This window comes from Saccopteryx leptura, chromosome 2 (assembly GCF_036850995.1).
Source record: "Saccopteryx leptura isolate mSacLep1 chromosome 2, mSacLep1_pri_phased_curated, whole genome shotgun sequence".
Classification (NCBI taxonomy): Eukaryota; Metazoa; Chordata; class Mammalia; order Chiroptera; family Emballonuridae; genus Saccopteryx; species Saccopteryx leptura.
In genome coordinates, this window is record NC_089504.1 from 326,142,992 (window position 1) to 326,166,797 (window position 23,806).

At 41.3% G+C, this 23,806-nt stretch overlaps 1 protein-coding gene across 8 annotated transcripts in view; it reads right to left on the minus strand.

Moving 5' to 3' along the window:
• ACACA (acetyl-CoA carboxylase alpha) overlaps positions 1-23,806 on the minus strand; it is a 328,759-nt gene that overhangs the window by 212,133 nt on the left and 92,820 nt on the right. For all 8 annotated transcript variants that reach the window (XM_066363215.1, XM_066363212.1, XM_066363211.1 and 5 more), the window contains 2 exons: positions 5,187-5,319; positions 3,863-4,001 (listed from right to left, as the gene is read on the minus strand). In XM_066363215.1, coding sequence (XP_066219312.1) covers positions 3,863-4,001; positions 5,187-5,319 — 272 coding nt within the window. The remainder of the gene's footprint in view (positions 1-3,862; positions 4,002-5,186; positions 5,320-23,806) is intronic.

Below are 23,806 nucleotides of genomic sequence, written 5' to 3' on the forward strand. Positions count from 1 at the left end.
GTTGAGAGTTCTATACCAATTACTCTTCTATTATCACTACTGTAGACATTAAAGAGAAGTAGAAAAAGAAAGCTTCCAAATTATGTAGCTTGCATTTCTCCGTCATCTCCTAGATCCCACAGTTCACATAACTACCACCAGAGACACTATTCTAGAGTAAAGTCACAAATAAATAAGAAAACTCTCCCCAAAAGTGAACACACAGTTATGGACTATGGATTTTACTAATCATCCACCTCTCCAACTTTTCCAGTAACTATCATGAAATAAAAATATGCAGCTTGCCCATTATTATCATTCTCACCATCTCTTAACCTATCAGTTTTGCCTATTCTCCTTCAATCTCAGAGCAGGAAGCCCTCTCTTCATGTTAACAACCAGCTAACTCTTCTATTGAAGGTACCCTCTCCTTCTTTGGCTCCTTCCTCATACACTATAAACAATTCCCAAGTCTCTTCCATTCTGAAAAATTAAAATCTTTCCTTGACCCTGAATCTCTTTAGTTACTGCCTTTTCTTCTTTCCTTCTCATCCAAATTCTTTAAAAACAAACAAACAAACAAAAAAACTTGTCCACTGTGGCTTTCTCCATGTCACTTTCTATTCACTCCTTATATTAGTTTGCATACAAGTACATCGTTTTATTGAAACTATTTTTGCAAATACCAGTGATCTCACAATTTCTGGACATATTTCTATTCCTATTTTATTGTACTGCTGACACATTTGACCCTTTCTTATTGAAAGTCTTTCTCTTTGCTTTTTTCTTCTGCATCTATCTCTCTGAGCATTTCTTCTCAGCATTTTTTACAAGTCTATCCTCCTGACTCTATCCCTAAATCCTAGTCCTCCGTAAAATCTCATCCTTAACCCTCTTTTCTTCATTCTCCAGCTGTTCTTTCAAGGGGCAGGGTTAACTACCACATATTTGCTGATAATGTACATGTAATCTCTGGTCGTTATTATTTCTAAGTTTTGGAAGGATATATTCAATCTTTTTGGTGGTATTTATATAAATTACTTATATCACAAATACTTCAAACCTGATCTGTCCCTAAAAAACCCTTGCTCTTCTTATTACATTATCTATTATTTTGTCCTACTTGATGATACAGCATCTCTCCAGTCAACCAACAATAATCATTAACTCTCCCCTCAGTCTGTCCTATGGTGGCACAGTGGACAGTGTTAACCTGGGATACTGAGGTCTCCAGTTCGAAGCCCTGGGCTTGCCTGGTCAAGGCACACACAGCAAGCAAACAATGAACAACTAAAGTGAAGCAACTATAAGTTGATATTTCTCATTCTACCCCCTCTCTGTAAAATCAATAAATCTTAAAAACAAAACAAAAAAAACTTTCCCCTCAATTACCAAATCTTATCAATTTTACCTCTTAAATCTCTCTAACCAATCCCTTTCTTCTCTATTCTCAATCTTGTCATATCCTATTAGTATTGCCTTCCACAGATGGGTCTTCCAATATGCTACTGATTCACTGATCTAATTATTCATGCTTTAAAAAAATGTATCTGCCCTGGCCGGTTGGCTCAGCAGTAGAGCGTCGGCCTAGCGTGCGGAGGACCCGGGTTCGATTCCCGGCCAGGGCACACAGGAGAAGCGCCCATTTGCTTCTCCACCCCTCTGCCGCGCTTTCCTCTCTGTCTCTCTCTTCCCCTCCCCCAGCCAAGGCTCCATTGGAGCAAAGATGGCCCGGGCGCTGGGGATGGCTCTGTGGCCTCTGCCTCAGGCGCTAGAGTGGCTCTGGTCGCAACATGGCGACGCCCAGGATGGGCAGAGCATCGCCCCCTGGTGGGCAGAGCGTCGCCCCATGGTGGGCGTGCCGGGTGGATCCCCGTCGAGCGCATGCGGGAGTCTGTCTGACTGTCTCTCCCTGTTTCCAGCTTCAGAAAAATTAAAAAAAAAAAAAAAAAAAATTAAAAAAAGATGTATCTGTCTTTTAGAGATACATACTAAAATATTTACAGATAAAATCATGCCTATGATTTGCTTCAAAAATGTGTGTGGGCCCTGGCCGGTTGGCTCAGCAGTAGAGCATCGGCCTGGCATGCGGGGGACCCGGGTTCGATTCCCGGCCAGGGCACATAGGAGAAGCGCCCATTTGCTTCTCCACCCCCCCCCCTTCCTCTCTCTCTCTCTTCCCCTCCCGCAGCCAAGGCTCCATTGGAGCAAAGATGACCCGGGCGCTGGGGATGGCTCCTTGGCCTCTGCCCCAGGCGCTAGAGTGGCTCTGGTCGCGGCAGAGCGACGCCCCGGAGGGACAGAGCATCGCCCCCTGGTGGGCAGAGCTCGCCTCTGGTGGGCGTGCCGAATGGATCCCGGTCGGGCGCATGCGGGAGTCTGTCTGACTGTCTCTCCCCATTTCCAGCTTCAGAAAAATACAAAAAAAAAAAAAATACAAAAAAAAAAAATGTGTGTGGAAGAGGGAAAAGGTAAAGGTATAGATGAAACAAGATTGGCTGTTAGTTGCTCATTGTTGAAGCTGGATGATAAGGCCATAAAAAGGGATTCATTACATTCTTCTACTTTTGAATCATTAAAAACAACTAATCTACTTAAAATGCAAATCCTCTAATGTTATACACATACCCCTAAAAATATAAAGTCTATCCTTTTGAGGATGAAAAACAAAGCCCTCCTTGACAAATACTAGATCATATTTTGTACTTTAACAAGCCACGTATAACCTCCAGAAAACTACTGTGTCACACCTTCAAACATTTGCACATACTGTTCTTTCTGCCAGGAACATTCTTGTCTTCTCCCTAATTGCTTCATTAATTCTTACTCAGTTTTAAATAGGCATACATAACCTCTTCAGAAAGCTTTCTCTTAACCCTGTCCCCAAGAGCAGAGGGCAGAGTTAAGATGTCTCATATCTGTGTTCTCATAGTACCCTGTTCATATTTCTTTTATAGCACTGACCTCAATGCACTGAAATTATTTGTTTCCTAGAGCAAGATCACATCTTATCCAACTGTAAGTTCCCACGTTCACTGAATGAATAAGTCAGTTAACAGGAGCACCAGGTAAAAATGGACAAAGAAGAAATAATGCATAGTAGTTCATGTTTAGTATAGACAATTTCATCTTTACAACTACCCAGTGAGCAAGACATTATGATCATTCTTTCACAGATATAAAAATTGTGCCTCAGACATGTTAAAGGGTCAGTCTGAATGATTCCATATAACAACATCTGCTTTCCAATAAATTGGTGCCTTCTCAATTTCTGTATAAATAGCATAATAACCCTTACTCCTTAGGCATAGTCTCAATATCACTGCCTCAATATAGAAAGAATATATACAAACCAAAATAGGTTTTAAAAAAATAGCTATTTAAAAAGTTAATGTTATCTGTGAATGATCTACCTTAGAGATTATGCTTTAGTGATAAAAAGTGTGGAGAGGAAAGCCACAACCTCTTAGCCATCCAAACCACTCTCAGCTGGAAGACCTACTGAATAGAAAGCTTATGCAGAAGGGCTTGCAGAGTGAAACCCACTGGGTCCTAAGAGGTCTCTCCCTCAGGAGGGAAGGGAAAAAATTCACTGTATTCATAAGGGAAATAGTATTTCCTTCCAATCCTTTCCACTTACACAAGTTAAAATGTGGTTTAGCGAATGCTGGACACTGAAAACCCAAATGAACTCTTTCATTAAATTTTCTATGTTGAGGATAAATATGGCACAATCACTTGCATATGACTATCATCAACATTTTATAAAAGAAAAATCCTTTTAAAAGGAGTTCACTGGAAATCCATTCTCCTACTTCAAGGCTGTGCTACTATTCAATGTTTTATGCTCAAGAGTGATACTTTATTAATGTTAGCAACTCACCTGCATTGGCTTTAAGGTCTTCAGGTGTGACCATCACAACAAATCGGATCGCACGTTCATTGCGAAACATCTCATAAGACCAGCGACGTATGGACCGCATGCATTTCACTGCTGCAATGCCATTGTTGGCAATAAGAACCTGGAGAGTGGGAGGACAGGAAATGAAGAGAAAAGTAGAAAAGGCAAACAATGATGGAGGAAAAGAGGTGAGAGAAGTTTTGTAGATCTATCTTTCTCTGAAAAGACAGATTTTCAATAGAAATTTGTATTGGTGCTCTGGTCTAGGCAGTTAGGAACTGGCTCCCACATGTCAAGGGATTTTTTTAAATGTTAGGTAACAAAACACTTTAATAAGTGCCAGCTCAACCTTGCTCCTTTCTAACTTCAGTTCTTGAAGGGAAAAAATCACTATTAGTCAAATCTTGTGATTTTGTGGCATATTCTACATGCCAGTTACTAGGGAACATAAACAAGGCACAGAACCCTGAACATATATGTATAAGGTTCCTGGCACCAATCACCACCTCTCTCCAAAACACTGAATGCCAAATGCCTTGGAAATGTAGAGACTGCCTCAGAAAAAAATGGTCTCAAGAAAGAGAGAAGAATCAATCACTCTGAGACTTCTCTGTAAATAAACCTTTCATCTCTTTACATGTCTTACAATCATGCCTCCAAGGATAACACAGGCTAACAGACATATAATCCTGAAAGACTAACAGGCCACTGGAGCAGTACTTTTAGGAGTGGGGATGTGGGGCCCCATCCTTTAATCTTTTAATCACTGTTAACTACTTTAACCATGTCATCCTCTCAGCTCCGTGACATGGTTTAGATAAAAGTGACTCACAGAGTGTTCCATCATCCGGTATATTCTCCCTAACCATCTCAAATACTTGGTGGGAGACAGTAAGTTATGGTGTATCAAACTGTTTAAACTTTCTGTTCTGAAACTCTCTACTCCCTTAGCTCTAAATCCAAAGCTATGACATTATCTCCTCACCACCGTCCTACAAGCCAATCGATTTCTCATAGATTCTCAGATCAGCACAGCCCAACCCTGTAAAACCACAGAATCTTTTTAAAAGAACTTTATGAACATTGCTTCATCATCTCAAACAGCTGTGACTAAATTACCAGTGGCTAATACATATTACAGAAAATAGTAAAATTAATAGGATGCTCAGGATGTACAAAGGATAATTTCACATAACGAGGCAAGGTCACTGAAAGCCTAACTATCAGTTTTGAGCAAATTTAGAAACAAATCTCGGGATTAGATCTTATGTACTTTGAAAAAATAATTTAGCAGGCTATAACTTACCTTCTCAATCACTTTATTCCCCCCAAAACGAGTAACAAATTCTGCTGGAGAAGCTACAGTGAAATCTCGTTGTGAGTCTATTTTCTTTCGGTCTCTACATTGCTTTATTAGGTGCAAGCCAGACATGCTGGACCTATCAAAATAGAAAAACCATGAAAGTCTATCAATAGGATTTCTTCACACCAACTCTTTCCCCTGGAGACTTGCTTTTTACTATCACACTTATAACAGCACTTCCAACTGCATGCACCCTTGTGAAGCCTGCATACTGGCAGACCACATACATTTTAAATAGAAGAGAAAAATTCTATTTGCTGTGAAAGATTAAGGAAAAAAAACCTGTTATTGAATAATAAAAACTAATATTAAGGTTTACCAACAGATGCCATTACAAAGAAACAGGCAAGGTTGGAATGAAATGAGATGGTATAAATCAGGGGTCTCAAACTCACGGCCCGCCGAACAATTTTGTGCAGCCCGGAGACTAATCCACGAAGTTCAAAATATTTTGGATAAAATTAAGTAAGCCTAGGGGCCTACTTGTATTTTTCATTTCTCTAGCATCCTAGCTAGATATTAGCTTAGTTAACAGCAGCTGTGATGCGAACTACAGTTTCTGGTCATTTTGTGACACTGAGTAAACTGCATGTACGATTGTGCTTGTTGTACTGATTTTTTTTTGTTTTCAACTGCAGTGAGAAAAGTGTTGCGTAACAGTTGCCTTTTGTAGACCTAGTGCGGCCCGCCAAACGGCTATGATCTTGCTCTGCGGCCCACATGCTGAGCTGAGTTTGAGACCCCTGGTATAAATAATAGACTCAGCTGTTAAAGCTAAAAACACAACTAACAAGGCTGAATCTGGATCATGATTCTGGCACATAGATGACCTTCACCTCTGTATTTCTATCCATCCTTCTTATGAGCTCAACTCCACATTTTTAATTGCCTACTAAATATTGTACTTGTGGGCCCTTTGATGAATCCATATAACCCCTGCCCCATCCCTCCCTCAGGGCTGACATCCTTTGCTGGTCTCAACCTGCCTGCACCCAGACACTTTTAAAATAAATTTTCCTTTTGGGAAATACATAAATAGATAAATAAAATGTTTTACTTGTGTATCCCATAGGTGTTTCACAATCAATAACTCAAAAATAAAATTATTATTTCGGGGGAGAGTAAAACTTTCTTGATTTTACAGAGAGATGAGGGGCTAGCAAGAAGTGTTAACTCATAGTTGCTTCACTTTAGTTTTTGATTGCTTGCTGCTTGTCATTTTTATGCCTTCACCAGGCAAGCCCAGGGTTTTGAACCAGAGACCTCAGCATAACAGGTCGATGCTCTATCTACTGCACCACCACAGGTCAGGCCAAAAACAAATTCTTTACAAGGCAGCATAATATGCCACATTTCATTGATTTTAAGATGTCCCTGTTTTTCTTTTAATTTTTATAAAATCTCTGAAATTGATATATATCTTACATCTGACTGTATGATTTATTTAATTGGTAGCATTTTTTTTTTCCATCAGTGGTACAGATAATACTGGTGCCTCTAACTATCAAGAGTGTTTTACATTAGATGAAATAGTTGTTGAAACAACACAGACCTAGGTCTAAATTCCAGATCTGTCCACTTAATAGCTCCAATGAGCTTTATCAAATAATTTAACCCTTTGATTACTACGAATGTTCATGCACATCCTTGTGCCTCCTGACCATCCAGAGTACGACTGTACAAAAATTTTTATTTTAAAAATGGGTAAAGCAACATTAAAAAGGCAAATGTATGTTCTTCTTGTTTCCATAAACTGGTTATCAAACAAACATGATTTTAAGTTAATAAAACTGGAACTGGAACTAATTTCATTTTTTGAAAAAAAAAACTCTCTCCCAGGCGTCAGCAAGCATGAAAAAAACCCACTACTCAAAAGGTTAACCTTGCTCAGCTTCAATTTTCTCTTTGTAAAATAAATATACATAGTATTCACTGTTCTAGTCATTTACCTCTTGTCTCTTAGCTCCAAGCCCATTCTTTTATGCTCTGCTCTGTGAAAATAGGGCTAAGCCTCTGCAAAATTGTTCAGTTTTGCCAACAAGGAGGCAGAGGGGTAAAAAAAAGAGACTTTTGTGTTTTCCAGGTATTATCAGCGTTGTTCCACAGTAACAGAGTTAACTCTAGCTTCTAGCATCTTTTGACATTCCTGGGAGGAGCCTTGATGCATGCATCCCCTTGAGGTACCAGGAGCAGCAGATTGTGGCTCCTTGGCAGTTGGTACCACCTTGCCATGCTCACTCATCCTCTGAGCTACACCGCATGGGCCTATCAATCACCTGTCAGGCCAGGTCTCCTCCTCAGAGATCTGAGGAGCTACTCAAAGATTTCTCTCAGTGGTGCAAGCACCAGCCCCTGGGGCCCTCCACTAAACTCCTACCTCTTCTTTTTTGGCTTCCCAGGCCTAGGGGTGCTAACTGCTTTCTATCGGTGTTAACTCGGGGTTACCTTAGCATCCCTTTTTTTGTTTTCACTCTTTCAACACCCAAGTAGCCAAGCTCACTACTGACTGCCCTGTTTATTATAATACCTAATGCAGCTTCTCTTTCCTTGTCTAGACCTTGATAGACACTCTGACTAGGTATTTTGAGGATTAAATGAAATAACGATATAAATAAAGTCCTTTACACACTATTTAAATAGACAATCATTTTCTTATATTCCTATCTTTTCTTCCTTGCTTCTTATATCTAACCTTGACACTGCAATAATTTAACTTTTCAAAATAAAATATGATTAAAATTGTCCCAAAAAGAAAATACTAGGTCCAGATGGTTTTAAAAGACAAGTTCTATCAAACTTTCAAGGCAATAGTCTACCAAACTTGCACACAATAGAAAAAGAAGTAAAACTCCCCAGCTAGAGTAACAGTGATACCAAAACTAGACGAAGATGTTACATAAAGGTAAAGCTCAGGTCCATTTTAGTCATGGCTACAAATATAAAATTCCTAAACAAAATATCCTAAGTAGTAGAGTATTGGTGCAATGATGGGCAAATATTAGTAAAAATATGTTACTCCATGACCACATGGAGTTTGTCCCAAGTATGCAGAGATGGTTTGATTTTAGAAAATCCATCAATGTAAAAAAACTGTATTTTCTAACAAGTGCAATAAATAAAAATAAAAAAATTAGAAGCATTAGGGCCCTGGCCGGTTGGCTCAGCGGTAGAGCGTCGGCCTGGCGTGCGGGGGACGCGGGTTCGATTCCCGGCCAGGGCACATAGAAGAAGCGCCCCTTTGCTTCTCCACCCACCCCTTCCTCTCTGTCTCTCTCTTCCCCTCCCGCAGCCAAGGCTCCATTGGAGCAGAGATGGCCCGGGCGCTGGGGATGGCTCCTTGGCCTCTGCCCCAGGCACTAGAGTGGCTCTGGTCACGGCAGAGCAACGCCCCGGAGGGGCAGAGCATCGCCCCCTGGTGGACAGAGCCTCGCCCCTGGTGGGCGTGCAGGGTAGATCCCTGTCGAGCGCATGCGGGAGTCTGTCTGACTGTCTCTCCCCGTTTCCAGCTTCAGAAAAATACAAAAAAAAAAAAAAAAGTGAAAAAAAAAATTAGAAGCATTAGAATTGCAAATAAAGAACTGTCATTAATTAGGAATGATACAATCATTTATATAGAAAAGACAGAGGATTCTGCATTCCAGAATTAGAAATAATAGACCTGCCCTGGCCGAATAGCTCAGTTGGTTAAAGCATCGACCAGAAGCTGCAGAGGGTGCCGGTTTGGTCCTCGGTCAGGGCACATATAGGAACAGACTGATGTTCCTGTCTCTCTCTCTCTCTCTCTAAAATGAATAAAATGAACATTGAAAAAAAAGTCAATGTCAAGTGTCTAGATATATGATTAATATATAGGAAGTCCAAATATATTATATATAGTAGACTATATACTGATTATAAAGTTAAAAACATCAGAAAGTTAAGAATAACTAAAATACACATACTTTTAAGAGCTCTGTATAGATACAATAAAACTATATAAACAGGAAAACAGAAGAATGAGATGAACATGTGAGTAAGAAAATTGATTACCTGGGGTAGGGGCAGGGAGAAGGGTTGAGAAGAGACCACATAACTAAATGTAGATGATGGCCATGACCTAGCTTTATTTTAAGGTAGTGGGTTTCAAATACTTTCTACATTATTTAGTTATTTTTTAAAATAACTCAAGTAATTAGTCAAATTAATAAATAATAGTGGGCCACATATGGACCAATGAGTGTGTCATGAACCAATGATCATATAATTCTATACACCTAAAGTTAAACACACACTTATCAACGGTCAGCTTTCAGTTATTTAGAAAGGGAATCAAGAAATAGAGAAGATGTAAACCTAGAATTAATAAGGAACTACAGGTATTTGAACATAAGACAAAAAGGGATGCAAAGTTTATATTGATATAATTAAGGTCGAGAAGAAGTTGGTAATAAGACTTAATCAGTAGTTTAGCCCTTTGAATATAAAAACGTTCATGTACATCCTCGTTCCTCCTGACCATCAGAATACACATTTTAAAAATGTGTAAGGTGACATTAAAAAAAGGCAAATGGACTGACCAGGCGGTGGCTCAGTGGATAGAATGTCGGACTGGGATGCAGAGGACCCAGGTTCGAGACTCTGAGGTCGCCAGCTTGAGCGCGGGCTCATCTGGTTTGAGCAAAAATTCACTAGCTTGGACCCAAGGTCACTAGCTTGAGCAAGGGGTTACTCGGTCTACTGAAGGCCCGAGGTCAAGGCACATATAAGAAAGCAGTCAATGAACAACTAAGCAGGGGTCCCCAAACTACGGCCACCAGGCTGCATACAGCCCCCTGAGGCCATTTATCTGGCGCCCACCGCACTTCCAGAAAGGGCACCTCTTTCATTGGTGGTCACTGAAAGGAGCACAGCATCCGCATCCTGTGCAACTGGAGTACTGTATGTGGCGGCAACGCTCATGTACAGTACTACTTCTGGTGACGCGGGATGCACGTGTCACGGCTCTGGAAGCATGTCATATCACTTGTTATGGCTAGCAGTGACAAATATAGAACCGGACATTGACCATCTCATTAGCCAAAAGCAGGCCCATAGTTCCCATTGAAATACTGGTCAGTTAGTTGATTTAAATTTATTTGTTCTTTATTTTAAATATTGTATTTGTTCCCATTTTCTTTTTTTATTTTAAAATAAGATATGTGCAGTGTGCATAGGGATTTGTTCATAGTTTTTTTTATAGTCTGGTCCTCCAACGGTCTGAGGGACAGTGAACTAGCCCCCTGTGTAAAAAGTTTGGGGACCCCTGAACTAAGGTGTTGCAATGCACAATGAAAAACTAATGATTGATGCTTCTCATCTCCCCGTTCCTGTCTGTCTGTCCCTGTCTAACCCTCTCTCTGACTCTCTCTCCATCTCTGTAAAAAAACAAAACAAAATTAAAAAGGCAAATGTATGTTCTTCTTGTTTCCATAAATTAGTTATCAAACAAACATGGTTTTAAGTTAATAAAACTGTAACTGGAACTAATTTAAATTTTTTTATTTTTATTTTTTGTATTTTTCTGAAGCTGGAAACGGGGAGGCAGTCAGACAGACTCCAGCATGCGCCTGACCGGGATCCACCCGGCACACCCACCAGGGGGCGATGCTCTGCCCCTCCGGGGCGTCGCTCTGTTGCGACCAGAGCCACTCTAGCGCCTGGGGCAGAGGCCAAGGAGCCATCCCCAGCGCCCGGGCCATCTTTTTGCTCCAATGGAGCCTCGGATGCGGGAGGGGAAGAGAGAGACAGAGAGGAAGGAGGGGGGGTGGAGAAGCAGATGGGCACCTCTCCTGTGTGCCCTGGCCTGGAATCGAACCTGGGACTTCCGCACGCCAGGCCGATGCTCTACCACTGAGCCAACCGGTCAGGGCCAATAATTTAAATTTTTGGAAAAAAAAAAAAACACCTCACTCCCGGGGGTCAGTAAGCATGAAAAAAACTCACTACTCAAAAGGGTTAGAAATAGAATGGATTGCAAAATCTTCACCTCTCACCTACCTTTTCTTGGGAAGCTATTAGAGAATACTGTCTTCTCAAAGGAGGGAGTAAGCCAAGAAAAAGGAAGACAAGGGATGCAAGATACAGAGGATCCAACATAGAAGAGAAGGGAATTCCCTAGGTGATTGTTCAAATTGGAAGAGAGACTGCTCCAGGAGGGATGCATTCTTGGAAAAAAAAAATGGACAGAAAACCAGTTGTATTTAACCACAGAAAAGCAAAATAAACCTGTGTGTGTGGGAGTGAAATCAAAGAAATGGCGCCGTAAGGAGCGATACTGATAAATCTCCCCCAAAATTCAACAAGATCTTCAACCAGAGACAGAAAAATCTATCCTTGGAGCCTCCAGCAGTTCCACACTAAACTCAAAGTACTATCAACAAAACCACCCTCAAGAAGCCATTAAGGAAAAGGAAATCGAATATCATGGATACAAAAGACAGAGAGGTAGCACAGATAGATGAGGAAAAATCTATGGAGAAAAAATTTAATATATTGGAAAACTTGGAGCTAAATGACAGAGAATTTAAAACAGAAATCCTAAAAATATTCAGAGATATACAAAGAAACACAGAAAGGCAATTTAGGGAGCTCAGAAAACAACTCAAGGAACACAAAGAATATATTACCAAGGAAATTGAAACTATAAAAACAAATCAAACAGAGATGGAAAACTCAATTCACGAGTTGAAAAATGAGGTGACAACCTTAGCTAATAGAACAGGCCAGATAGAAGGTAGGATTAGTGAAATAGAAGACAAGCAACTTGAGGCACAACAGAGAGAAGAAGAAAGAGACTCAAAAATTTAAAAAAATGAGAAAGCCCTACAGGAATTGTCTGACTCCATCAAAAAGAATAACATAAGAATAATAGGTATATTAGAGGGAGAAGAGAGAGAACATGGAATGGAGAACATATTCAAACAAATAATAGATGAGAACTTCCCAAGCCTGTGGAAAGAACTAAAGCCTCAAATTCAAGAAGCAAACAGAACTCCGAGTTCTCTTTTTTTTTTTTTTTTTTTTTTTTCATTTTTCTGAAGCTGGAAACGGGGAGAGACAGTCAGATAGACTCCCGCATGCGCCTGACCGGGATCCACCTGGCACGCCCACCAGGGGCGACGCTCTGCCCCCCAGGGGGCGATGCTCTGCCCATCCTGGGCGTCGCCATATTGCGACCAGAGCCACTCTAGCGCCTGAGGCAGAGGCCACAGAGCCATCCCCAGCGCCCGGGCCATCTTTGCTCCAATGGAGCCTTGGCTGGGGGAGGGGAAGAGAGAGTCAGAGAGGAAAGCGCGGCGGAGGGGTGGAGAAGCAAATGGGCGCTTCTCCTATGTGCCCTGGCCGGGAATCGAACCCGGGTCCTCCGCACGCTAGGCCGACGCTCTACCGCTGAGCCAACCGGCCAGGGCACTCCGAGTTTTCTTAACCACAACAAACCTACTCCAAGGCACATCATAATGAAATTGGCACAAAGCAATGACAAAGAAAAAATTCTCAAGGCAGCCAGGGAAAAGAAGAATACAACATATAAAAGAAGGCTCATTAGATTATCATCGGATTTCGCAATAGAAACTCTACAAGGTAGAAGAGAGTGGACCCCAATATTTAAAGTCCTGAAAGAGAGGAACTTTCAGCCACGACTACTATACCCATCAAAGCTATCCTTCAAATACAAAGGAGAAATAAAAACATTCACAGATACAGAAAAGACGAGGGAATTTATCATCAAAAAACCCCCCACTCCAGGAATTACTAAGGGGGTTTTCCAACCAGATACAAAATAACAAAACAAAACAAAATCACAAGTAAAAGCTCCACCAAGAAAACAATAAAACCAAATTTAAACTGTGACAACAAAAACAAACCAAAAAAAGGGAGAGGACAAAAATTAACAGTAGCAAAGGACGATGGAGTACAGAAGTACTCACAAGATAGTGCATTACAATGAACAGGGTAGGAACCCTTTTCATTACTTAATGGTAACCACCCTTGAAAAAACCACCACAGAAGTAAATGATTTAAAAAAGATAGCAACAGAGGAAAGAAGTATGGAATACAACCAAACAAAAACAAAGGATAAAGCCTGACCAGGGGGTGGCGCAGTGGATAGAGCGTCGGACTGGGATGCGGAAGGACCCAGGTTCGAGACCCCGAGGTCACCAGCTTGAGTGCGGGCTCATCTGGCTTGAGCAAAGAGCTCACCAGCTTAGACCCAAGGTCGCTGGCTCCAGCAGGGGGTTACTCAGTCTGCCGAAGGTCTGTGGTCAAGGCACATGTGAGAAAGCAATCAATGAACAACTAAGAAGTCGCAACGCGCAACAAGAAACTGATGATTGATGCTTCTCATCTCTCTCCGTTCCTGTCTGTCTGTCCCTGTCTATCTCTGCCTCTGTAAAAAAACAAACAAAGGATAAAAAAACAAGAAAAGAATCAACCAAGACACAAAACTGACAGAAAGCAATGTATAAAATGGCAATAGGGAACCCACAAGTGTCAATAATTACACTAAATGTAAACGGATTAAACTCACCAATAAAAAGGCACAGGGTAGCAGAATGGATTAAAAAAGAAAATCCAACTGTATGCTGCCTACAAGAAACTCATCTAAGCAACAAGGATAAAAACAAATCCAAAGTGAAAGGCTGGAAAACAATACTCCGAGCAAATAACATCCAAAACAAAGCAGGCGTAGCAATACTCATATCTAATAATATTGACTACAAGACAGCAAAAGTACTCAGAGACAAAAATAGTCATTTCATAATGATTAAGGGGATGCTGAATCAAGAAGTCATAACAATTCTTCATATATATGCACCAAACCAAGGAGCACCACAATATATAAGACAGCTACTTATTGACCTTAAAACAAAAACTGACAAAAATACAATCATACGTGGAGACCTCAATACACCGCTGATGGCTCTAGATCGGTCATCCAAACAGAGAATCAATAAAGATATATAAGCCTTAAACAAAACACTAGAGCACCTGGATATGACAGACATCTACAGGACATTTCATCCCAAAGTGACAGAGTATACATTTTTCTCCAGTGTACATGGATCATTCTCAAGAATTGATCATATGTTGGGCCACAAAAATAACATCAACTGCCCTGGCCAGTTGGCTCAGTGGTAGAGCGTCGGCCTGGCGTGCGGGGGTCCCGGGTTCGATTCCCGGCCAGGGCACACAGGAGAAGTGCCCATCTGCTTCTCCACCCCTACCCCCTCTCCTTCCTCTCTCTCTCTTCCCCTCCCACAGCCAAGGCTCCATTGGAGCAAAGATGGCCCGGGCGCTGGGGATGGCTCCTTGGCCTCTACCCCAGGCGCTAGAGTGGCTCTGGTCGCAATAGAGCAATGCCCCGGAGGGGCAGAGCATCGCCCCCTGGTGGGCAGAGCATCGCCCCTGGTGGGCGTGCTGGGTGAATCCCGGTCGGGTGCATGCGGGAGTCTGTCTGACTGTCTCTCCCCGTTTCCAGCTTCAGAAAAATACAAAAAAAAAAAAAAAATCAGAGCAGAAATAAATTAAATAGAGAACAGAAAAACTATAAAAAAAATTAATAGAACAAGGAGCTGGTTCTTTGAAAAGATCAACAAAATTGACAAACCCCTGGCAAGACTTACCAAGGAAAAAAGAGAAAGGACTCATATAAACAAAATCCAAAATGAAAGAGGAGAAATCACCACGGATATCATAGATATACAAAGAAGTATTGTAGAATACTATGAAAAACTTTATGCCACTAAATTCAACTATCTAGAAGAAATGGATAAATTCCTAGAACAATACAACCTTCCTAGACTGAGTCAAGAAGAAGCAGAAAGCCTAAACAGACCAATTAGTAGGGAAGAAATAGAAAAAACTATTAAAAACCTCACCAAAAATAAAAGTCCAGGCCCAGAAGGTTATACTAGAATTCTATCAAACATTCAAAGAAAACTTGGTTCCTATTCTACTCAAAGTCTTCCAAAAAATTGAAGAAGAAGCAATACTTCCAAACACATTTTATGAGGCCAAAATAACCTTCATATCAAAACTGGGCAAGGACAGCACAAAAAAAGAAAACTACAGACCAATATCTCTAATGAATACGGATGCTAAAATACTAAACAAAATACTAGCAAATCAAATACAACAACATATTAAAAAAATAATACAGCCCTGGCCGGTTGGCTCAGCGGTAGAGCGTCGGCCTAGCGTGCGGAGGACCCGGGTTCGATTCCCGGCCAGGGCACACAGGAGAAGCGCCCATTTGCTTCTCCACCCCTCTGCCGCGCTTTCCTCTCTGTCTCTCTCTTCCCCTCCCGCAGCCAAGGCTCCATTAGAGCAAAGATGGCCCGGGCGCTGGGGAGGGCTCTGTGGCCTCTGCCTCAGGCGCTAGAGTGGCTCTGGTCGCAACATGGTGACGCCCAGGATGGGCAGAGCATCGCCCCCTGGTGGGCAGAGCTTCGCCCCTGGTGGGCGTGCCGGGTGGATCCCGGTCGGGCGCATGCGGGAGTCTGTCTGACTGTCTCTCCCTGTTTCCAGCTTCAGAAAAATGAAAAAAAATAAAAATAAAAATAATAATATATCATGATCAAGTGGGATGCATCCCAGAATCTCAAGGATGGTTCAACATATGTAAAACGGTTAACGTAATACACCATATCAACAAAACAAAAAACAAAAACCACGTGATCTTATCAATAGATGCAGAAAAGGCATTCGATAAAATACAACACAATTTTGGCCCTGGCCGGTTGGCTCAGCGGTAGAGCGTCCTCCTGGCGTGCGGGGGAACCGGGTACGATTCCCGGCCAGGGCACATAGGAGAAGTGCCCATTTGCTTCTCCACCCCCCCTCCTTCCTCTCTGTCTCTCTCTTCCCCTCCCGCAGTCAAGGCTCCATTGGAGCAAAGATGGCCCGGGCGCTGGGGATGGCTCCTTGGCCTCTGCCCCAGGCGCTAGAGTGGCTCTGGTCGCGGCAGAGCGATGCCCCGGAGGGGCAGAGCATCGCCCCCTGGTGGGCAGAGCGTCGCCCCTGGTGGGCGTGCTGGGTGGATCCCGGTCGGGCGCATGCGGGAGTCTGTCTGTCTCTCCCCGTTTCCAGCTTCAGAAAAATACAAAAAAAAAAAAAAAATACAACGCAATTTTATGTTTAAGACTCAACAAAATGGGTATAGAAGAAAAATATCTCAACATGATAAAGGCCATATATGATATACCATCAGCTAACATCATATTAAATGACACAAAACTGAAGGCTTTTCCCCTTAAATCAGGAACAAGACAGGGTTGTCCACTCTCTCCACTCTTATTTAATGTAGTCTAGAGGTTCTAGCCAGAGCAATCAGACAAGACAAAGAAATAAGAGACATCCATATCGGTAAAGAAGAAGGAAAGGTATCACTTTTTGCAGATGACATAATTCTATACTTCGAAAACCCCAAAGAATCTACAAAAAGACTACTAGAAACAATAAGCCAATACAGTAAGGTCGCAGGATACAAAATTAACATACAAAAGTCCATAGCCTTTCTATATGCCAACAATGAAACATTTCAGAACGAACTCAAAAAAATAATCCCCTTCACAATTGCAACAACAACAAAAAATACCTAGGAATAAACATAACAAAGAATGTAAAGGACCTATATAATGAAAACTACAAAGCGTTGTTAAGGGAAATCGAAAAAGATACAAAGGCCCTGGCTGGTTGGCTCAGTGGTAGAGCGTCGACCTGGCGTGCAGAAGTCCCGGGTTCGATTCCTGGCCAGGGCACACAGGAGAAGCGCCCATCTGCTTCTCCACTCCTTCCCCTCTCCTTCCTCTCTGTCTCTCTTTTCCCCTCCCGCAGCCGAGGCTCCATTGGAGCAAGGATGGCCCGGGTGCTGGGGATGGCTCCTTGGCCTCTGCCCCAGGCGCTAGAGTGGCTCTGGTCACAACAGAGCGACACCCCGGAGGAGCAGAGCGTCGCCCCTGGTGGGCGTGCCGGGTGGATCCCGGTCGGGTGCATGCAGGAGTCTGTCTGACTGTCTCTCCCCATTTCTAGCTTCAGAAAAGTACAAAAAAAAAAAAAAAAAGAAAAAGATACAATGAGATGGAAGAATATTCCTTGTTCTTGGATAGGAAGAATAAATATAATCAAAATGGCCATATTACCCAAAGTAATATACAAATTTAATGCAATTCCCATCAAAATTCCAATGACATTTTTTAAAGAAATGGAACAAAAAAATCATCAGCTTTATATGGAACTATAAAAAACCCTGAATAGCCAAAGCAATCCTAAAGAAAAAGAATGAAGCTGGGGGCATTACAATACCTGACTTCAAACTATATTATAAAGCCACAACAATCAAAACAGCATGGTATTGGCAGAAAAATAGACACTCAGACTAATGGAACAGAATAGAAAGTCCAGAAATAAAACCACATATATATGGTCAAATAATTTTTGATAAAAGGGCCAACAACACACAATGGAGAAAAGAAAGCCTCTTCAACAAATGGTGCTGGGAAAACTGGAAAGCTACACGCAAAACAATGAAACTTGACTACAGTTTGTCCCCTTGTACTAAAATTAATTCAAAATGGATCAAAGACCTAAATATAAGGCCTGAAACAATAAAGTACATAGAAGAAGACATACGTTCTAAACTCATGGACCTTGGTTTTAAAGAGCATTTTATGAATTTGACGCCAAAGGCAAGGGAAGTGAAGGCAAAAATAAATGAATGGGACTACATCAGACTAAGAAGTTTTTGCTCAGCAAGAGAAACTGACAACAAAATAAACAGACAGCCAACTAAATGGAAAATGATATTTTCAAACAATAGCCCAGATAAGGGCCTAATATTCAAAATATATAAAGAACTCATAAAACTCAACAACAAACAAACAATCTAATAAAAAAAATGGGAAGAGGACATGAACAGACACTTCTCTCAGGAAGAAATACAAATGCCCAACAGATATATGAAAAGATGCTCATCTTCATTAGTTATTAGAGAAATGCAAATCAAAACTACAATGAGATACCACCTCACACCTGTTAGATTAGCTATTATTAACAAGACAGGTAATAGCAAATGTTGGAGAGGCTGTGGAGAAAAAGGAACCCTCATTCACTGTTGGTGGGAATGTAAAGTAGTACAACCATTATGGAAGAAAGTATGGTGGTTCCTCAAAAAACTGAAGATAGCCTGATCTCTGGTGGCGCAGTGGATAAAGCGTCGACCTGGGAACACTGAGGTCGCCAGTTCAAAACCCTGCACTTGTCTGGTCAAGGCATATATGGGAGTTGATGCTTCCTGCTCCTCCCCCCTTTCGCTCTCTCTCCTCTGTAAAATGAATAAATAAATAAAAAAAATAAAATAAAATAAAAAACAACTGAAGATAGAACTACCTTATGACCCAGCAATCCCTCTACTGGGTATATACCCCAAAAACTCAGAGACACTGATACGTAAAGACACATGCAGCCCCATGTTCATTGCAGCATTGTTCACAGTGGCCAAGACACGGAAACAACCAAAAAGCCCTTCAATAGATGACTGGATAAAGAAGAATATACATATACATATACACTATGGAATACTACTCAGCCATAAGAAATGATGACATCGGATCATTTACAACAAAATGGTGGGATCTTGATAACATTATACAGAGTGAAATAATTAGAAAAAAACAAGAACTGCATTATTCCATACGTAGGTGGGATATAAAAATGAGACTAAGAGACATTGACAAGAGTGTGATGGTTACAGGGGGCGGGGACACAAAGAAAACTAGATAGAAGGTGACGGAGAACAATCTGACTTTGGGTGATGGGTATGCAACATAACTGATCAACAAGATAACCTGGACATGTTTTCTTTGAACACATGTACCCTGATTTATTGGTGTAACCCTAGTAAAACTAATAAAATAAAAAATAGAAAAAAAATTTTAAAAAAAACTGTGTATGTGTATAATATATTTTTAAAAAATTATGGGTGTGTTTTCCTTATATATATATACAAATATGTTTGTTTTACACATATAAAACAAAACAATGTTGTATATATATATGTTTATTATATAATACATACACATATAAATTGTTTTAATTATACACACACACAAACACACACACACACACACACTTCGTAAAGTCATGGTACACTTTTGACCGGTCACAGGAAAGCAACAAAAGACCATAGAAATGTGAAATCTACACCAAATAAAAGGAAAACCCTCCCAGTTTCTGTAGGATGATGTGGCAGCATGTGCGCATGCACAGATGATGACGTAACACCGTGTATATAGTGGAGCAGCCACGGCCATGCCAGTCAAGATGTGGACGGAACAAAGGAAAGTTCAGTGTGTTCTGTGGCTCGCTAAATTCGAATCCGTGACCAAAGTGCAACGTGAATATCGGTGTGTTTATAACGAAGCGCCACCACATAGGAATAACATTACCCGGCGGGATAAGCAGTTGAAGGAAACCAGCAGTTTGGTGGAGAAACACCATTCTGGTAGGCCATCGGTCAGTGACGAGTCTGTAGAGGCTATATGAGGTACCTACCTAAGGAGCCCTAAAAAATCTGTGCGTGAGCCCACATCGAACTGCACTAAATAGGTATGAAACTGGGAGAGTTTTCCTTTTATTTGGTGCAGGTTTCACATTTCTATCGTCTTTTGTTGCTTTCCTGTGACTAGACAAAAGTGCACCATGACTTTATGGACACACTGTATATAAAATCAGTTGACTTTTACTTATTTGACTCTCAGTGGAAATTTTGCTTGGTTTTCCCCCAAAAGAGTACAAGAGACCAAATGAAAAGAAAAAGAATAATTGTTCTAAAGACTAATTTTACCAGCCTGACCAGGCAATGGTGTGGTGAACAGAGTGTCAGACTGAGACGCGGACAACCAGGTTCAAAACCCCAAGATTGCCAGTTTGAGTGCAGGCTCATCCAGCTTAAGTGCGGGCTCAATAACTTGAGCTCAGGGTCACTGGCTTAAGTGTGCAATCACAGACATAACCCTGCGGTTGCTGGCTTGAGCAAGGGGTGACTCACTCTGCTGTAGCCCCACCCCTCTCTCCACCCCCGTCAAGGCACATATGAGAAAGTAGTCAATGAACAACTAAGGTACAGCAATGAAGAACTGATGCTTCTCATCTCTTTCCCTTCCTGTCTGTCCCTATCTGTCCCTCTCTCTGTCTGTCTGTCACAAAAAAGACTAATTTTACTAAATCAGTGTTTTTTTTGTATGTTTTCTGTTTTTGCCAAAGTCCAGTTTAATTTTCATGCAATTAAAAAAAAATCCTTTCAGGATTACAAAAATAACCGTAGATGGATAGCTGGGTTGGTTAGAGCATCATCCCGAAGCACAGAGGTTGCCGGTTCAATCCCAGTCAGGGCACATACAACAGGATCAGACAGATGTTTTTTACTCTCTCTCCCCCTCCCTTCTTTTCTCTCTAAAATCAACAAAACAAGCAAACAAAGAAGGTAATAGAGGGACCTTTAAGTACTGTTATCAAGCAGATCACTCAAGTCTTTCATGTCAATACTCTGCTGAAGAGAGGAACAGACCTGCAAGAGGAAGAAGGCTAAGAGGGCCTCACTCATTTCCCCTCAGCCTGAGTTCTAATAGCAGGAAGAAGGAAGATCCCAGGGCAATTGAGCTTGGCACCCTTAACAACTCCAGTCTGGCTGCCCACTGACATGTGCCAGGACAATTGCAGCAGGTACCTTTCCTAGCCCCAGAGACACATTCTAAAAAGTTTTCTTTAAAGCTACCTTCAACAGAGATGCCACATACTACACAAATCACTATCTACCTCCACAATAGGTGAAAAGAATTTACTCTTGAAAAACCAGCCAAATCCAGTGAGCAAATCTGGCAGAGACTGAGTAGGATCCCTTAACGAAATAATAGCACAGCAAGACCTGCACAGGGGTGCTTGTTTTCAACATAACTACAATGGATCATATGTAGGCTTAGGTACCTTTGGTTCAAATTCTAAATGTAAAATACAGGTTGAGAAGTCTAGAATAAAATAGAGTTTTTATTCATTTCCTTAAAAAAAAAGTTTCTCAGAGATACAAAAAATCATGAAATCAAATTTCCCATAAATTCCAGGGCTTACCTACAATGCCTTACTGCTTTTTAAAGGTACATATTAACCCCGAGGTCGCCAGCTTGAGCGCGGGCTTATCTGGTTTGAGCACAGCTCACCAGCTTAAACCCAAGGTCGCTGGCTCAAGCAAGGGGTCACTCGGTCTGCTGTAGCCCCACGGTCAAGGCACATATGAGAAAGCAATCAATGAACAACTAAGGAGCCACAACAAAGAATTGATGCTTCTCATCTCTCTCCTTTCCTATCTGTCTGTCCCTATCTGTCCCTCTCTTTGTCTCCCTCTGTCTCTTTCATAAAAAAATAAAGGTACATATTGCCAAAATGTCGCTCCAAGACTTACCTTTGAAGCATGTAATATCTCATCTCCTTATTTTCCTCTGCAGAACCCTCCATATCACAACAGCAAAAGAATAGAAACTTTTTCTTCAGATTTTGGCCTTGTAAACACAAGCCACAGCTCGTCTTCCTGTTGCAGGTGCTTAAACCCAGGAGGACAAGAAATACTGTGCCTTCTGCCTACTCCTTGGCCCTGCTTCAGTCAGACTAGAACATTCCTGATGGCCTCAAACTGCAGTCTTATTGTCCACTTTGTCCCCAATGTCTGTATTTCCCCCCTTTGCTTCTGTTTGAATTTTCCCCCTACACTTGGCTCACACCTAGAATGAGCTGATTTCCCAAGAGTACTGAGAGAAGAGGGGAAACAGAAAAGCCTGTATAACTAGAAAAAAGATCTTAGCAGCTCTGTGTTAGCCACAGCGAACATGTTTCAACAACGGTCACTTTCTTCTGACAGTCACCAGAGAAAAGTTCCACAGCCTCTCCTGGCTGCCAGGAGCACATGACAGGAGGGCCAAGGCAAAAAAGACAAAGTTTACAAGGACGACTAAGCCAAGAAAATAATGGGGTCATGAAATCCAGTGGGAGGAAGACAGCACAGCCTAGGTAAATAATTTCTGAGATCCAATCAAAACAAATAATACTGATTATCAGACTGCAAGAGGGGGAAAAGCAGGTCAGGCGGTAAAAAAAAAAAAAATTAAGGATAAAACACTTCACTAAGAAAAAAGCTTTGTATAAAGTGGGAGTCACAATTCTAATTTTCAGGCCAGAATACTGATATACACACACACAAATTCCTATTTAAAAATAACAAAATCTAAAATTTTATTCACTAAAACAAAAGTACACAAATGACCTGGAGCACAGATAGAAGGTAAACAATGAAATTTAAGATAAGATAAAAATGATTGAAGATAAATAATTAAGACAATTAAGAATAAGAATGGAGCCTGACTAGGCGGTGGCGCAGTGGATAGAGCGTGAGAGTGGGATGCAGAAGGACCCAGGTTCGAGACCCCGAGGTCGCCAGCTTGAGCACCAGCTCATCTGGCTTGAGCAAAAAACTCGCCAGCTTGGACCCAAGGTCACTGGCTCGAGCAAGGGGTTACTTGGTCTGCTGAAGGCCCACGGTCAAGGCACATATGAGAAAGCAATCAATAAACAACTATGGTGTTGCAACAAGAAACTGATGATTGATGCTTCTCATCTCTCTCTGTTCCTGTCTGTCTGTCCCTATCTATCCCTCTCTCTGATTCTCTCTCTGTCTCTGTTAAAAAAAAAAAAAAAAAAGAATAAGAATGGAGGTGGTACAAAAGGGATATAGAGATGTGGATAAAATCCTTGAAAGGAAAAAGGAGCCCTGACAAATATTTTAGACACAGTGGTCTAACCCAGTTTAGGTAGGAAAGAAAAACCCCGCCTAGAAAGCCTACTGGGACACCTCTATCGCTATGAAAGCAAATTGGCCATAGATGAACAGGTCACTTAAACAAACACTGGCTGAATGTTATACAGTATCATAGGCCTGCTTTAGCTTTTAATTAAATATTCTGCTCACAAAAATTAGGAGATATTCTATAGCTTAAAATTCATTTTGAAATATCCCCTAATTTTTGTGAGCAATATAGATACTCAAATAATGGGAGAAAAGACTAACAGCTAGAATCTACAGAATCACAACTTCCCTGAGACAAGTCCTCAACAATGGTATATATAATTCATCAGTCATATCTAACCTGTTTTGTGAACCAAAGAAAAATTCCCAGCAAAATGTTGCGTAGAAATAATCATCTGATGCCAACTATGCTGAGAACATTTTACCAGTCCAGAAAAACCTTTCGAAACAGATGTACACAAATGACCTGGAGCACAGATAGAAAGTAAACAATGAAATTGAAGCTAAAATTAAAAATGATTGAAGATAAATAATTAAGACAAACCTCAATCTTCCAACATTTAGGTGACTCAACATGAAGACTCACTCAGGACACTCAACATGACCACCATCCGTAATAGAAAATAGACGTCTTACGTTTTCTAGTCTGTATCACTTTCTGTCATTCCTTCTATACTATGCCAATGTCTGATAA